Source organism: Nuphar pumila, chromosome 6 (assembly GCF_984573655.1).
Source record: "Nuphar pumila chromosome 6, dmNupPumi1.hap1.1, whole genome shotgun sequence".
NCBI classification, from domain to species: domain Eukaryota; kingdom Viridiplantae; phylum Streptophyta; class Magnoliopsida; order Nymphaeales; family Nymphaeaceae; genus Nuphar; species Nuphar pumila.
Window position 1 is genome coordinate 16,594,977 of NC_143254.1, and position 17,550 is coordinate 16,612,526.

Genomic DNA, 17,550 nt, shown 5'->3' on the forward strand with positions numbered 1-17,550 from the left:
CAATGTGATCTCATTGCAAATTAACGATGCTCCAACCAATGTCGTTCCCTCAAGATGGTGAAGAACTCACAAAGCCAGAACAGATGCATGGTTGTTTCTTCCTCACCAGAGAACACACCTGCTAGCAATACTAATTATAACCCCTTTTGCCTTCGGATATATGAGTGAGTCCATGACTATGAGCCAGCCCAACAAGCATCCTCGTAATGGTAATCCTCCTCCCCGCAATGAATTTTGTTAGAAGCCAAGTCGTAGAGGGTCTGCAGAGGGAAGCAGATCAGGTCATGCTGAACATGAGCTTTTTTTTGCTCATGCCAACATCGTGGCCGTTCGTTTTGTATTTTGAAAAGTTAGAAAGTCAACAGAACAGTTATATGCTACGTGGCATTCATCCAAAATGGAAACAGACGGCCACGATGTTGTCATGAGAAAAAAACTCATGTTCAGCATGACCTGATCTGCTTCCTGCAGTGAGCGTGATAGGCCGATGCAATTGAGAGTTGCCCGTGATTGGCAGGTGTCCAGCACAACACATCTGCACTAGGGGTGTCAACGGGTCGGGTTTGGTTTGGACCTAGGTGAAACCAGACTTGAACAGATTTTCAGGTATGGTACCGGGTTCGGACCCAGGTCTAATCGAGTCTGCTATAAGAAAAAACCATACCTGAACCCGATAAGGACTACATGAACCAAACCGGGACCATACCCGATAAAACCATATTTTTGACATATATAACCAACGCCAATCTAACAACTCCTTCTTTAGTGCTTGAACATCTCATCACTCGAACATCATATATTTGTTCTTTATAATTTATTTAGTAAGAAATATGTTTTACATGAAAACTTCACGACATATATGTATGTTTTTCGAAACATGAAAAATGGACACCTCGCAATGCATTTAAAACTTTACAATACAAAGTATTGTACACTGTTGATTTTTAACATATTCAAAAAACTAAAAATGAATGTCCTCACGCATGTGCAAACCTCTATAAAAAGAATTCACATAACAGATTTTAAAAAAATAGCATATTTGAGAGAAAAATCTCATTTTATCATATTTAAGAAGAAGTTTGCATATCTGTAGAAAATTCACGTGTGAAGGGTAAAAAAAGTTATTTTAAAACTGAATTTACAAATTTGGAAATCCGGCAAATTTCAAAATTTATAAAGCATTTCAAGAAACGCATTATTTTTTGTCATACAGTATGGCTATTTTCCTTTCAAAAAATATATCTAAAACATCAAAATTTTATAATCCAAAACATGTCTCCCTAAATGAATAAAAATCTAATATATAAAGTCCAATCAATGAAAAAACTCAATCTTTAAATAAAGAACACCATCAATTATCATCGGTAGTAGATTTTTGGCCCTTCCTTTAGTTGGACGGTCCTCTTTCATATATGAATGAGAGGGGGTATTTTGACGAGGAAACTCCCAAGATTAAACCTTTAATTTGCCCTGCCCTATCGTGGAAAGCCCCAAGAAAGTGGACCGACCCTATAATGCTGTTCCTTACTTGGATTGTCTCTTGAGGACAAAACTCCTTGCTTGGATTGTCAAAAGCCAAAGCAGGGTCGACTGACAAAAACATCACCCATGTTGACAGGTTTGTCAAACTATGTTAAGAAAGTGAAGAAACTGTATTACACATGGACTTAATTAGCCCAACACGATAAAAAGGATGCTATATCTTGCAGGCCATGACATAAAAGAAGGATATTCAGAAAAAATGCTGAAAATGGAAATTACATTAGGACGATTCTCTACATAAGTTTACAACAAATCCATTAAGAGCTCCCCAAATGTCCACCCCTGTAGTCAGAAAGACCTTAATCAGAATTCCAAAAAAAAAATTAACATATCAGAGTTGTATACACTGTAAAGAGAAATATATTTTCGATTGGGGCGTCTTTTCCGCACAACTGACTTCAAGCTTTTCATTTATGAAAATGTGCTTCTGAGTTCCGACCACTTCTGCAACACAACAAAAAAGACTTGTTGGTTCATCGCTCTTTTTTCACAAGACAAAATTCAAGCTTTTCATTTATGAAAATGATGAAAATGTGCTTCCGACCACTTCTGCAACACAACAAAAAGGACTTGTCGGTTCATCACAGAGCGTGCAAAATCAGGCACCAAGAGTACATGTACATGTATACAAGCTGCTCATGTTAAAAACACAAAAAAAAATCGAAGGGATCAACAAGCATCACCTTTCAATTGCACTAGTTGGTGAAGACAAATTATGAGGAGATCCTGCAACCTTCTTTACAACCTAAATTAAATTTTTCACTTATTATGCTTCCTCTTTCTGCACCAAAACAATAAACTTGTTAACTCTTTAAAACTTCAATCATCATACGCTCCTAACAGTTAAAAGCAGGATTATGGCAAAAAAATTGTTTTATATTTTCAAATCAGATGGTACTAGAAAACCCATTTCGAGGAATTTAAATTTGCTCTACCCTTACCATGCATAATCATGTGTATATAAGCTTATAATGTATCAATATCTTAATGATGATGATTCACGTATACGCTAACCTTGGTGGGAAAATATATCTCTCCAATTCTTCTTCATTCATGTTATGATAAATGAACCATTTGTCAGGGAATGAAGCAGAATCCCAGTTCTCAACCTCTGCAACAAAGAAAGAAAACTCTGAAGAGTAAACCCACATAAAAACTTCGATATAAAACTCGAGCATCAATAGAAGGCTCGCAACAATCAAGTAAAAGAATATTCTCAAGGGTAGCTTTACCTTGGAGCATAACATGACATATACCAGAATCTCCCAGTCTCCATAGAATTCTACCATTCTTATCAACAAACATGGGCTCCGTTCTAACAGCATCAGATGTTTGTTTTTCTGTCAACAAAATTAATAAGCAGTAGGTACGGAAGAATATATTAATGAAGCCAACAATTGATATAATATATATATATATATATAAATGGGGAGAAGAGGCAAGAAGACTAACTGGTGTATCCTAACCAACTTGCAAGCTACAGAATGGACAAGTTCCAAATATTAGAGTTGCAAGCATTTTTTCTTAATCCAAACATGTAGACACATTTATGATTGATTATCTATGTCACAGGGACTCGGCAAACAGGGTGCTGCACCCGGTGCGGTCAAACCGACCCTGGGTGCATTGACCGTACCCAGGGTCATTTGTGTCCAATTTTTTTATTTAAAAAAAATCTTCTGGGGGGCGCTGTCCCCAGAGACCCCCGCCGGGGGGGTGGGCTGGACCCCCGCCGGCTGACCGCGCAGCGGGACCCGCGCCGGGGGGAGCCCCTGGACCCCCTTTTCTGCAAGGGCAAAAACTCTGAATCAGGCTCCACAACTCATCAGCTTGACCCCTCTCCTGCACAAAGAGGGCGCAGGGAGGGGGATCGACCCCTCCCCTGCACAAATTATATATATATATATATATATATATATATATATATATATATATATATATATATATATATATATTGCCGCACCCCCGCACCCAAGTTTATTGAAAGTGCCGCACCTGCACCCATGTGACATGGTTGGTTATATTACTAGAAAACAATCTTTGAATTCAATTCTTACAATGAGAAAAGCCTTATCTTTTATTAAAAAACTTGTGGTGAATTTGCCGGGAACCGAAAGAACTTGACTTGGTTCATGCTGTGAGTGGAATAGGCTTCTTCCATCATGGCTGCTTGATATTATTTTATCTGATCCATTTCTTTAGTCTTGTGTACTTGAATTTTTTTCACATATCTACACTAGTGACCTACATCTCCCTTTATCTTGACCTTAAAAGGAATGGTGCAACCAGGGTTAACAGACACGCCATTAGCCTCAAGGAAGCACCCCGAAACACTCGGTGAAGCGCACCTTTTAGGTGGGATGCAACTTCCCAATATAGGGGAAAGTGAGCTTCCCCATTAATAGGAAGCAAGCTTCCCGATATTATGGAAACAAGCTTCCCAGTATGGGAAGTTCGCTTCTCTTTTAAGGGGAACATGATTCCCAGAATGGGAATCGAATTTCCTTATATTTTAGGGCTTGGACAGTTTTACCCCTTAAAAAATCTGTTTTACCAAAAGAAATAAAAGAAACACTTTTTTAAAGGGCAAAATGGTCATTATGAAAGTAGAAAAAAACTAAATCAAGCAGGCTATGGTATCTGGACACTCCATTTTGTCCTCTCTACCCGTATCAACATGCATCAACACCTGGCCACACCATTTTACCCTCCGTACATATATGTTTGTATTCAATTTATAATTTATAATTATATTTTCAGTTTAAATCTTTATATTTTCAGTATATATAATATATATATTAGATATAGCATATATGTTTAGATTATATTCAGTTTATTTTGAATTTATTTTGCATTCTATGTGATATGTAATATATATATACATATATAGTTGTGTCCTTATACCCACATTTTTTGGAATCGCCATGTTGTAACCTTTGTGTCTGTACCCGTACCCAAGTGATATAGCAAGTAGGGTTTTAGATTCCAAAATCCCAACTCTCTCTCTCTCTCTCTCTCTCTCTCTCTCTCTCTCTCTCTCTCTCTCTCTCTCTCTCTCTCTCTCATGTGGATTTCTGATGTTTTAGCCAATAAAATGTGTACATGCTTAGAGAACTTACACATGTGCTTGTTACATTTAGCTGTAAAATATTATGCTATTAGTGCATCTAGATTGGCTTCTTTTGTGTTATCCAACTTTTGTGAAAAAATATGCTGAATATTCAGTTGCCCGCATGTGCGTACATAGATGTTATAGTCTCGAATCTTGATTAATTTTGCTTGAGACCAAGCATATTTGAGACACTCAAACATTCATGCACCTTGCTTGCAGTTGTGATTCTGGTATTGGACCCCATTAAGTCATTTTTTCTTTGCCACGTAATTTGATGTGTCATAGCTGCAATAACATATGCAAGTTTTTCCCTTGGAAAAAATTTAGTGCAGCTTTTCTTGGGATTCAAGGATTTGCTGAGTACAAATTTGTAACATTGAAAATTATAATTAATGGAAATATGTTTTTGAGGAAATATCATGATAATATTTATTTTTAAATTTGTCCAGATATTTTAGCTTATTTCACTTAAAAATCCTTATAAAATATGATAAATTGAATGTTATTTGGTGACTACATGCAAAGGTACTTACATTGACTGAATGGATGGTTCTATACTTCTATTCGAGAAAATCTTGGTGATAGTATAGGATATTTCCCAGTATGTTGGAGATACATGTGATAAAGGTGTCAATTGGTGTGGTGTCAGTAGAGAAATTAAAAATTTATTTGTTTATGTCAATAACATTCCATGATTACAATGTAAACTAGGAATCGAATCATCAATGCATATATGCTAAGGCCAATGATCCAACCAGAAATTCTTTAATTAAGAAAATTGCTTAGAAGTTAGAACTCTTTATAATTACAAATGTGATATGTTTATATATTTGTAGTTGCTTTTTCACACAAACCCATAGATATTTGTTTGCTTTGTGTGGTTCACCATCATTTGGATTTCATCACTAGTTATCTTATATAGTTTGCTACTTTGCTTGTGTTGGTTTTTCTTTTGTGTGGAATTGTCGAATTGACATGGTCAATGCACACAAAGGCATTTACCATCTTGTTGTGCTCATGTTATATAGTTCCACTTACACCTGCAAATTAATTCTTACCGAACTTTAGACTGATGCATGCATTGTATACAAACTTTTGTGATGCAGGTATATCTGTTTGTTCTTTGCTTCACTAATGGTTATCACAAGCAAATGGTGACGAGGATGATTTTCTTCGCAATTTGAAGCATGAATCTACTAGTGGTGTTGGGAATGAAAGAAATGATAAGGACCAAAATTGTCCATATGAGTTTGAGGAGGGGGATGAAAATCATTTTGATGAAAAAGATAAAGAAGAACAAGACATAGATGAGCATTATGAAGACGACCCAAACCACCTAGCATGCATTGAACAGCAGTATGATGGCGCCATGTATCAAAACAGAAAAAGAGTTGGCAAGGAAACCAAGGTGAAACTCATATGTTTATGTGCAATCACAGTAAAAATGTTTATCATAGGTCATACACTCGAGTTTTTTTATATCTCATGGGAGCTCCAAAGGGAAAGAGTGTCGGAATTGCCTTTTGTCCAGCAGTTGCAAAAAGTAAAGAGTTTATGAAAAAAATTAAGAAGCATGTTTGAAGCCTGGAAGCTTCAACAGGCACATTTAAGTTAAAAAGATCAAGAATAGATAAACCGAAGTCTATGACTCCTACATCTTTCCTTGCATCTAGTGGAAGTATTGTTGATATTCGTGATACATTCAAAAAAGAAGAAAAAGAAGAGGTAGATCATAAAGTTATTAGGTTTTTATGTGCAAATGACATTCCTTTCAATGTGCTTCAATCACCATATTAGGAAGGGATGATATCGACAATTAGTAAAATGTTTAGATATAAGCCCTTATCGCATGAAAAAGCCCAAACAATGTTGCTTGACAATGAGGAGTGTTTATAGAGAGTTAAGTGAATTTCGAAAAAATATTGAAGAGGTTTTATTGTCGCAAACAGTTGAACAAATAACAAGCACCAGATAAATATAATGGCAACTAATTGTTTTGGGTCGATGTTCTTATATGCAAGTGGTTTTTCTAACATGAAATAGTCGACTACAAATACTGTCGAGTTTCTGAGTACGGGATTTTAAATTATGAGGTTTTCTAATATAGTGCAAGTGATTAGAGACAATGCAGCAAATTGCAAGTTAGTTGGCGACAAATTGAGGCAAACATACTAGTATATTTTTTGGTCATCTTCGGTTGTGCAGATCCTCAATTTGATCTTCAAAGATTTGGCATGTGAGTTTTTTGCGGTTGGAAGAGACATATTTGCAAAGTAAAAAAATTGTGAAGTATATAACGAATCATTTGAAAGCATTAACAATCTTTAGAAACAATGAAAAATTGGAACAAATAACTATTGCATAGACAAGGTTTGCTTCACATTACACTACCCTGAAGCAGTTGCTTGTAAGGGAGATCTTGAAGCTTATTATCATATCAATCATGCACTGATGAAACTATTAAAAGAAAGGCTATTACGACAGAAAATATTGTTCTATCAGAAGAATATTGGAATTTTGTTTGTTTAGCATTATTGATCACAAAACACATCTAGATCAAGAAGGCCCTATGATTAGTGAACAATATAAAGGCATGGAAAATATGTTAGAGGGAAATCAAAGACAATTTAAAAAAATAATTGTATTTGTACGAAAAGATTCATAAGATTGTCTCAAATAGATGGGATAGAATGAGCATGCCCCTCCATAGTCTATCTCACATGATTACTCTGAAATATTATGAGCCAAAGTATCTTAAGATCCCAACACCAAGAGAGAGTTTCATTTTATTCTATCTATTTGATAAAACTTAAACTTTAATGATTTAATTATTTTATTCTTTTATTTAGATTTTCTTGTTATAGCTTAACAATTTTTTTTTCTGCAGAAAATGACAATGATATTTAAATGGTGCAATGCTTGTACTTGATAACATATCCGGTGAAAATGAAAGTCTCTTAGCTTTATAGGTCACAAATTATGGCTTTTGCATAGAAGAATGAAAGATTCAGCCAAAATGCAGCAAGAAAGGATGCATTAAATCCTACCATGTTAGTCCTAAATTGGTGACGTTTTTATGGTGGTCTTAGTTGTCAAAGGCACTAGGCAGAGCCGCTATGAGCGCCTAAAAAGACTAGGCAGGGCCTCGACGGACTAGGAGATACCCCAAATAAAAAAATTTAAAAACACGCAAAATATGTAAACAAACTATAAAATTAATAAGAAACATGTTTATTAGATAACCTACTAAAAAATGAATAAATAAATAATTGAATAAAAAATCATACAACTAACAATGTGAATGAACAATATTTTCAAAAATAAAATCACGTATGGAAACAAATTAACAACAATAGACATAAAATAAGCAATAGATAAATAAGAAAAATAAATGAAAATTGAATAAACAACCTATATCTTGAGATCTAGAAATCCATATATAATATGCTAAAACACAATATTAATAATATTGTATTTTGGCATATTATAATATATATACTAAAATGCAATATATATATATATATATAATATATATAAAATACAGCATAATTGACAAGAAGAAGAAAAAAGGAAAAGGAAAAACAAGAAAAAAAATGAAAATAAAAGGAAAAGGAAAAAAAGTTTTGTGAATCGAGAAAAAAAGAGCAAGTGAGAGAAAGAAAGAGAGTGAGAACTAAGAACGAGAGAGAGAGAAAACAGAGTGAGAAACCAAGAGATATAGAGAGAGAGGAGGGTGTACCCAATACCTCTTCTTATTCTTGCAAAAACCCAACATTGTTAGTGAAACCGAGAGAGAGAGAGAGACCTGCCTACTTGGTCTTCTTCTTCTTGCCAACCGAGAGAGAGAGAGACAAGATAGAGTGAAAAAGGGAAAAAAAGGCGAGTTAGGACCCTTTTCCACTTCTATATGGGTCTTAAGTCAATGCAAGGTCGTCAGACTAGGAAGCAGCAGCAGGAAACGATACAGGAAATGATACGGGAAGCGGAAGCGATGTATTTTAAAATGTATAGGAAGTGGGAAGCAAGGAATAAAAAGAAATCATCTTAAGTCATGTTTTTTTAGTATAATAATAAATTTTTTAACAAAATCTAAAAATGATGACTACCAATTTAGAGAAAGCACATGGGAGTGAGAAGAGTAAGAGAAAACACATAAAAACAAGAAAAGTTGAGTAAGAGAACATATAAGTAGGGGTGGCAATCGGGTCGGGTTGGCGGGTCGTGTCGGCGGGTCAGCATACCTCAACACGAACCCGACCCGTTTATTAAATGGGTCGGCTGTGGCAAACACGAACCCGACCCATTTATTAAACGGGTAACCCAACACGACACGGTTAACCAGTTTAATAAACAGGTCAGGTCAACATGACCCGATTAAACGACACAGCAACCCGTTTATTAAACAGGTCAACCCGATAACATAGACCTGACCCGAATTCTAGATTCGAAAGAGGCGGAAGGGATCTGGATAGAACAGAGAGACCAGTTCCCATTCATAATAAAGGAAGAAATCCAAATCCAAAAAGAGAAACGGAAAAGAAGAAAACCTCCACCTGTTGAGAAGAGGTGCAGATTTCGCCAAGAAGAAGAGGATCAAGACGAGAAGAAGTAGAACGTTCGCGATGAATGACAAGAAGTTGTATGCGGCTCTATCAAAGTGCAGCCAGAAGGCCAAAGCCGTCACGAGGACCGCAATGCAGACGTTTTGTCGCTTCCATAACAAGATATCAGCAACTGCAAGAAAAAACCCTGTCTCTGATCAACAATCGGCACCGAAAACCACAAAAACTCTGGTTAATTCCATCTCAAATAGAGCGGGAAACCAGCGAAATCAATAAGCACAAGGCCGATTGAAAATCGTGATAAATGCAGACAAAATTTTTGCATATGTAGTAAAGATTCAAGAAAAGAACGTGCTCCCCCCATTGAGGGATCGATGAATGGACTTCTTAGGGTTAGGGTTTTCAGAGGAAAGAGACGACTAGTTCTCATCCATCTCGAGGAGAGGGAGACGAGAGAAATGTGAGGAGAGAGAGAGAGGAAGAGGAGTAGGCTTCAGTCGGGGCTCGGCAAAAACAACAGGAGAGGTCTCGGGCTCTACGACTGCGGCTTGTAAAGTTAGGAGTTAGGGTTAGGGTTAGATAAGTTAATAACTTAATATATATATATATATATATATATAAACGGGTTGCGGGTACGTGTAAACGGGTTGACCCGCCCGCCTAACCTGTTTATTAAACGGGTCAAACGGGTTGGCGGGTTGGCATACCCCTAACACGAACCCGACCCGTTTAATAAACGGGTTAGGCGGGTCAACCCATTTACGACACGAACCCATTTAAGCCAAACCCGAACCCGGCTAAGAAGCGGGTTGGCTGGTCAGGTTGGCGGGTCGGGTTGGCGGGTCGTGTCAAATTTTGCCACCCCTACATATAAGAAGAATAGATGAAGTGTGGAAGAATCGAGTTTCTCATCAAGTTTAGGAAGCGAGGAATATCGCACTTCCGAAGTGAGTTTCCAGGAAGCGAGCTTCCCACTTATCTAAGAAGAAAACTCTGAGTCAATGTAAAAAAACAAAAAAAGACCAACCTAGGCTTAAGCCTAGGCAGTCCAAGTCTAGGCAGCGCCTAAGCACTAAAATAGGGCCCTACCACCCAGACCCAGTGGCCCAGGCGATGGGCCTGCACCTAACTCACCTAGGATCCCTAGGTGCCACCTTTGACAACTAAGGTTGAGAGAATTAGTTATTAAGATTTATTAAGCATATCTCCTTCAGAAAGAGTGTGGAGCACCTATAGCTACATTCATAATGTTAAAAGAAATAGGCTCAATGAAAATCAGGTGTATATTCATTTGAATCTTTGATTGATTGTCAAGTATAATTAAAGTGTTTTATACTTTTTTTAATATCATATAAAATATTTATATATCATTGATTATTTGTTAACGTTCTTATTTTGTCTTCTTGTCATAAAAAGGTGTAAAAATCGCTACAAAGGACATTCTCGAAAAAGGGATATCAATTCAGAGCTTCCTGTTGTAGAAGAAAATATATTGAGATTAGGACATGCGCTGGAGAGACTTAAATGAGAGCACTATTTTCAAAACTAAAGATGCACAATCAAAGCTCTATTGCCTTCGATAATCACACGTAGAAATGAGGTTGAAAACGATTCAGATCAATCAAATAGAGCTAGGGGTATGACTTGTATTGTACAAGAGAGACTGTCAGTTCCCCAAGGCCGGATCAATCATTTCTTTAGCAGCAGACATAGGCAAGATATGCATTATGTATTTTGTGTTTTTTTGGTTTTTGTTTTGTTTTTTTCATTTTCTTCTATATATGTATTTTTTATATTTCAAATTAAGAATTTTGAACATTTTAAGAACATATTCATTATAGGAAATGAAGGAAGTAGAAGGAATTGAGGGCGTGAAAGATGTCGAGAGGCAGGAAGTTCCTCAAAATCGATTGTTCACCTAAAGAGAAAGAGAAAGATGATAAATTATTGAATATGAAATGAACTCTTGATTATTTATTTTGATTATGTAATTGGAGTGTCAGACTTTGGAAACTCTTATGTTGCTTAGGCCATTTTTTTATTTATAACCCAAAGAAACCTCACCTGGCACAAAGACCTGGTCGCATAGTTGGCAAACCCAGCAAGTTGACTCAAGAATTGCCCGAGTCTACCCGAATTGGACTCCAACTAGGTAACCGATTAAAGACCACCGATCCACATGCCACTTATGTGTCTTTTGTCATGCATTTTGTGGTTTTAAGGCATAATTCTTTTTAAATGATAATTTTTATAAAGAATCATCTATTTTTAAATTATAATATCAATATTTGTGTATTAGTTGAATATTTACATAGCTTAGTCATTGATGCATATGCTAAATTTAATGATTATATAGTTTGGAGTTTGATTTTTACCATGTCTTAACACTAAAAAAATCCATGCCCTAACTCGTCCAAGTTACCGAGTCAACCCGCTAACTCGCAAGTTGAGGGTCAGGCGATCCGGATCCAAGTCACGAGTTTGCCAACTATACCTGATCGCTCAACCTGCCATACCTACGATTGTCGTACCGACAAGATAAAACTCTGAGGCTACCATTTGAAGTTTGAATATTAAAGCGAAGTAGTGATTATGTTAATCTTAAAGTTTACAGTTTATACTTTAAACTTTGAAATGCTTGAAATAAAATCATGTTTTTTAACGCTTAAATGCATCATTTGTTTTGTGCATTTAAAAATGTAACTATATCTCCACGTAATCTTTTAGTTTATTAATTTTTCTATCACAACCTCAAATAACAAGTCATTTGATTTATTTATTGAAAAAGATACACTTCTTAATCAAATTTAATAGCTTTATTGATCTATTATTTATTAAATACTTACAACATGATGCATTTGTTAAATGGTAGCAAAAGGAATACGAATTATGAATTTTTCTTAATGTATTGTTTTTTAAATGCTTGCAACATAATGCATTTGTACTTGCATATATGATTAAGGTTTGAGATTAATAGATCAATTTTAAAGTTATCTACTCATGTTTATTTTGTCAATGTTAACATAAATCTTATATTTTGATAAATTAGGAAAAATATAATTACATTTTTACTTCCCTTTTGATTTTTATTTGCTTCCTACGTCGCTTCCTTCTTCGTTTTTCCTTTAAATCCTGGTTTGATTCCTAGGTCGCTTTTGGTTCGCTTCTCTTCTTGCTTTTGAGACGAAACCTAGTTCATTTCTAAGTCGTTCAACGCTTCCTACTTCCTAACATTTTAGAAATGCCTCGCTTCTCAAATTGTTTTCTGGTCCAGATTCCTCGATTGGCAACTCAGGGTGCAACATTTGTCATCATTGTTTATTAAACAAACAAACAAATAGAAACATAAATATAAATATAGGGAAGCGTGACAGTCTAACCAAGAGAAGGTCAAAAATCTACAACCAACGACGATCGGATGGCTCTCCTTATCTAATGCTTGAGCATCTCATTGATCGGACCTAATATATTTGTTATTTATAATTTATTTAGCAAAAAATATGCTTTACACTAAGACTTTGTGACATATACATAAGTTTTTTGAAACATGAAAAATCGACAACTCACAATACATTTAAAACTTTACAATACAAACTATTGTGGGCCATTGAATTTTAGCGCTTTCAAAAATGCAACTAAGCATCAAAAATTCATAATCGAAAACGTCACTCACTAAATAAATGATAAAAATCCAATATGTAAAGTCTGGTCGATGAAAAACTCGATCATTAGAAGGAACTCCTCGATTACCATAGGATGTAGATTCTGAATCTTCCTTTGGTTGGACCATATTTGTTGATCGGGGAAGCGGGAGCGGGAAACGATTCATGAAGCGAAAGCGAGAAGCGAGGCACTTCCAAAATTTTAGGAAGCAAAAAGCGCAGGACTTAGAAGCAAACCATGAATCATCTCGAAAGCGAACCGGAAACGACCTAAGAAGCAAACCGGATGCAAACTAGGAAGCAAACCGGAAGCGACATAGGAAACAAACCGGAAGCAAGGGGGAAGCTAAAAAAGAGAAAAAAAGAAAGAAAAATAAAAATGAAAACACAAAAAAAATGAAAAAAGAAAAGTGACCTAGTAAGCGAGCTTCCCTTAAATTAGGAAGCGTGCTTCCCAATTTTTTGGGCACTTCCCAGCACATTTCGGAAGTGACACATTTTGCGCTTCAAGGAAGTGTGCTTCCCCATGTCCTATGGGGCTTCCAATAACCCTGGGTTGGACAGACCCCCTTCCCTATATATATGTTAATGCGCCAAATTCAACTGGTAAAAAGCACATTAAAATCAGTCTCATAATATCTTCCCGGTTTGCTTGTTTTTATCAACTATATGGAACTGTATTTGTAAGGTAAATACAGCAAACTATTAACAAGAAAAGAAACAAAACTTACTAAATTTAAGTGTCAACTCCAATGCTTTTTCTTTCTCAGCATGAGCTTCACATGCCTCTCTCTGAAGCCTAGAAATAAGTTCATGATTTTCGATCATTGGAGTAGGAGTGTCATCCTTTGAAGAGAGGAGAGTCATCTCATCCTTCAGCTTTTGTATCGCATCCTTTTCCTGTACAAAGTCTAACATTAAAAAAAGAAGCAAAAGTCAAACAACTAATAATCAAGGTGGACTGTCTTCTCACCTTCTTTTTCCACTCCAAAAGGTTTTTCTTGTTCTCCATCTTTTTTTCCAGAAATTTTGCATTTTCTTCATCAATAAACTTTCTTAAATGCCTGAAAAAGAACTCGATAATAAATTGTACATAAATGAGAATTTTGCTTTAAATTGCTTAATTGCAAAGTCCAAAGAAAATGGAGATCAAAAAACAATATACTTTGTGCTGAGGGCCTCGTTGCAAAGAAAATTCAATATTCTCAACTTCTTTGAGGGGTCAAGTATATGATATTCATCAGCACCCCAATTAAGATATTCTGAAGACAACTCCTTCACAGCATATGGCGACTCAGAGATGAATTTCAGGAGCAATTGCAACCAGAGATCTTCACTGCCAGATGAATGCATGACAGAAGACCTACAAGCAAAGCAGGACACAAATAATTAGACCAGAGAAAAGCATATTAGCACAAAAAAACAAAATCATCAGAAAACCAAATTTCTTACTCTTCCCCATCTTGCAGCAAACCCAACAATTTCATATGGAATTGAATAACAGAAGGACACTCTCCATGACAATCAATCTCGCTGGATGATAATTCTCGAAGAATTGATTCAGGTTCGCCTTCCTTTACATCAAGAATCTAAAAGAAAAATCAATATGTTCAAGGTGGAAAAACATAACCTCTGCCAAGCGGCAAGTATATGGTTAAATTTCACATGAACTTCACAAATATAATGCATGTTGTTTTTCTGTAGTGCAGCAAGGTTGAAATCTCTTAGTCATTAAGGGATATATAGAACATATGATATCCACTAAAATGTTTAGGAACAACCAGAACTTCTGAAACATACTCCAATGCATTTCTAAGGTTTTTAATTTCTTTGGACTATTTGGATTTGCGTACAAAAGTATTCAGACACTAATGATAATGTCTAAGAATGGTTATTCCCTTATTCATTTATCTCAACTCAATTGACCATTAATGGATTAATGAGCTATTTTATGAGGCCATTGCCCACCTCTCTGAAACATAAATGTTATTTTGTGGGATTTCACTCAATAAGTTCCATTGTGTTATTTCTGTAGATAAATATATTCATCTATATTAAACCTTCTAAATTTTAAAATACTATGGTTTGAAAGAACAAATAGATGCTTTAACCATGAAACAAAACTAAGGAAAGAACTATACTAAATTTTCAAACATTTATAATTCGTGCTGACATGATTGATTACTTTAATCAACTGTTGGTTTCATCAATAGCCTGCCACCAGAAAAACTTGAAAAGAAAAAGGAAAAAATAAAATTGTTTTTCATTAGAAGCATGTCCAGGATCAGTCTATAGTAAATCAGTAATTATGTGCTACCAGGTGAAAAACATTTGGGCCAATATAACACAAAGAACAAGCATTCAGAAGTACAGAATTGAAACATTGAACATTAAGGTGATGTTAATAAGTATATAACTACTAATGTTTTCTATCTCGAAAAAAGGCTTTGTTTGAAAATGTTCTATCCCCAAACAAAATTGGAAGTTAATGCAATTCGCAACTTAGGAGTAGTTTCTAGCGATACACCAGTCCTTGGTTACTCACGTATTCTAAGAATGGCAGTAGCAAGTAAATTATAACAGCCATACTACAATTATTCAGTCAAATTTCTGCCATTACAGAAATACATATATGCATCTTAAGATAAGGAAGATAACTTACTTTCCCAAATGAAGCACAAAAATGTACAAACTGAAGAGCAGGTCCTATATCATCTCCGCAAAATTCAGTGCCAGCAACTACGTTCAATTCTTTCCCCTCAGGTAGCAAAATATCTGAAATATAGAGGCTTTCTAGCATCAGTATAGCATTTATAGAATGAATATTTTATAAGTAGGGCGAGTAGTAAGCCCACCATCTTCGTCGCTGACATTCTGATCCTTCAAAACTTCTGATGGATTGCCATGTTCCATTTCTGTGGTGCCCTACAAAATGCTACCTTGATTACAAAGTGAACTAATAAACAAGAATGCTAAGATCGCACATCTTAAGAACCCAAAACCAACCTCGTCAGACACCATGGCTGTATTTGGAGAAGTACCAGATATGTTCTTCAAGCTTCCGGATGGATTTTCTTGAGGGTTTTTAACCTCATTGCATCTATTCTGTTCCCATAAAATCACCCAAAACATCAATCATAGCTAGCACTAGATAAGTCCATAGACATACATACAATGTAAAAAAACATAATTTATAAATAATAATATATCTCGATAACGCAAACAAATGATGCTCAAAAGAAATTGCTCACCAAATCGGGGCTTTGAAGTAGCAATTCTGAAACAGATGAGAAGCCCATGGATTTTGCAGTATGAGTAAGGATACCTGTCGGCGTTTGCCCTCTCCTTTTCCTTTTAACAAACAAACAAATCCCATTAAGAATTTAGGATAGCAAGAGCCTAGAGCGACAAACAAAAATTAACTAAACAAGACAGAATAAACCAACAAATTGTTTTAGGCAGTCTTACCGCAGCCCAATTAGTACGGACGATTCTGAACAAAAAAATCACAGAAAAAATGTGCTTTCTCTACTTTTCTAGCTAAGAGTCGGAACAAAAATGATTCCGAAAACTTACATGCATATACTGCAATTGCATATCCCCCTACATTTAGGGCACTTCCAGAAATCTTTCTCATTTATTTCTTCAGCATTCTCCCCATACCTAAGCAAAAGAAAAGCGACACCAGCCCATCGATCCGTCAAAGGAAAAAACAACAATTTGACCTCGAGCACAAATTCTCACTGCAAAGGAAGACAACTTCACCTGTTCATCAGGCACTTGCGGCAGATACGGACCCTGCACTGCCTGCTCCCGCTCGTGTTCTTGCAGGACGCCGCATGCCCCATCATCTTTTGCCGACACTGCTCACCAAAAACCCCAATTTCAGCCCCACGACCAACCTAAAATCCCTAGTCCAACACCCACACACAAACACTAACTCACTCACTCACACAGACAGACAGGCGGAGAGAGGGGAGGGGAGGGGAGGGGTGTACCTGGTGGCACGAGCCACGTTTCTCAGGATCACAGGCCTGTCCGACGCCGGCGGGAGCTCGGATCGTTTCTATAGGCAAAGAAGGGATCCAATCAGGAGTGGTGGGGTTCTCGATGGCTGAACCATCGGTACAAGGAGTAGGAAGAGCCAGGATCATTTCCGTAGGGAAAGCATTCAGATCGGGAATCAAGCAGCTCCCAACGGCCGATCCATCGGCACGAGGAGCTCGGATCGTTTCCGCAGGGGAAGACGGATTCCGATCGGGAACCACAGGGTTCCCGACCGTCGATCCATTGGAAGAACGATGAGAAGGAAGAGGAGAGCAGGAGGAGGCGGCGGCGGACTCCGATCCCATCGTCTTCGTCGGTGATGGTGGAGAGGAGGGCTTGAGGGTATGTGCAGAGATGTACGGCCATGAGGTCCAGAAAGCCCTCTCTTCTACGGTTCTACCCACCGAAGGGTTCCCCTCAGACGGAAAAAAAAACTTTAATGTATAAATTTTCGGAAGATGGGGGCGGGAGATTACGCTTTGGGGGATATGCGCCGCTCAGAGCTGCAGTCGAAGGGCTGATAGAGATGAATCACTTCTTGTCATATATGACGTTGTAGTCACATTTCCACCGCACATCTCGGTTGACTGGAGATGTGCGTGGCCCCACCCTCGCGTATCTCGGG

General features: G+C 36.8%; 1 protein-coding gene across 1 annotated transcript; it reads right to left on the reverse strand.

Annotated features, from left to right (window-relative positions):
* Positions 1-1,735: 1,735 nt before the first annotated feature.
* LOC149834118 (uncharacterized) lies at positions 1,736-17,338 on the reverse strand. Its single transcript, XM_090009983.1, has 16 exons — positions 16,877-17,338; positions 16,644-16,741; positions 16,455-16,541; positions 16,130-16,229; positions 15,885-15,983; positions 15,734-15,803; positions 15,541-15,653; positions 14,331-14,467; positions 14,044-14,241; positions 13,852-13,942; positions 13,610-13,778; positions 2,775-2,882; positions 2,557-2,653; positions 2,226-2,323; positions 1,940-1,986; positions 1,736-1,824 (listed from the first exon to the last, which is right to left on the reverse strand). Exons 1-14 carry the CDS (start codon positions 17,228-17,230, stop codon positions 2,302-2,304), a joined length of 1,743 nt encoding a protein of 580 aa, XP_089866109.1. The 5' UTR covers positions 17,231-17,338; the 3' UTR covers positions 1,736-1,824; positions 1,940-1,986; positions 2,226-2,301.
* Between the last annotated feature and the right edge of the window lie 212 nt (positions 17,339-17,550).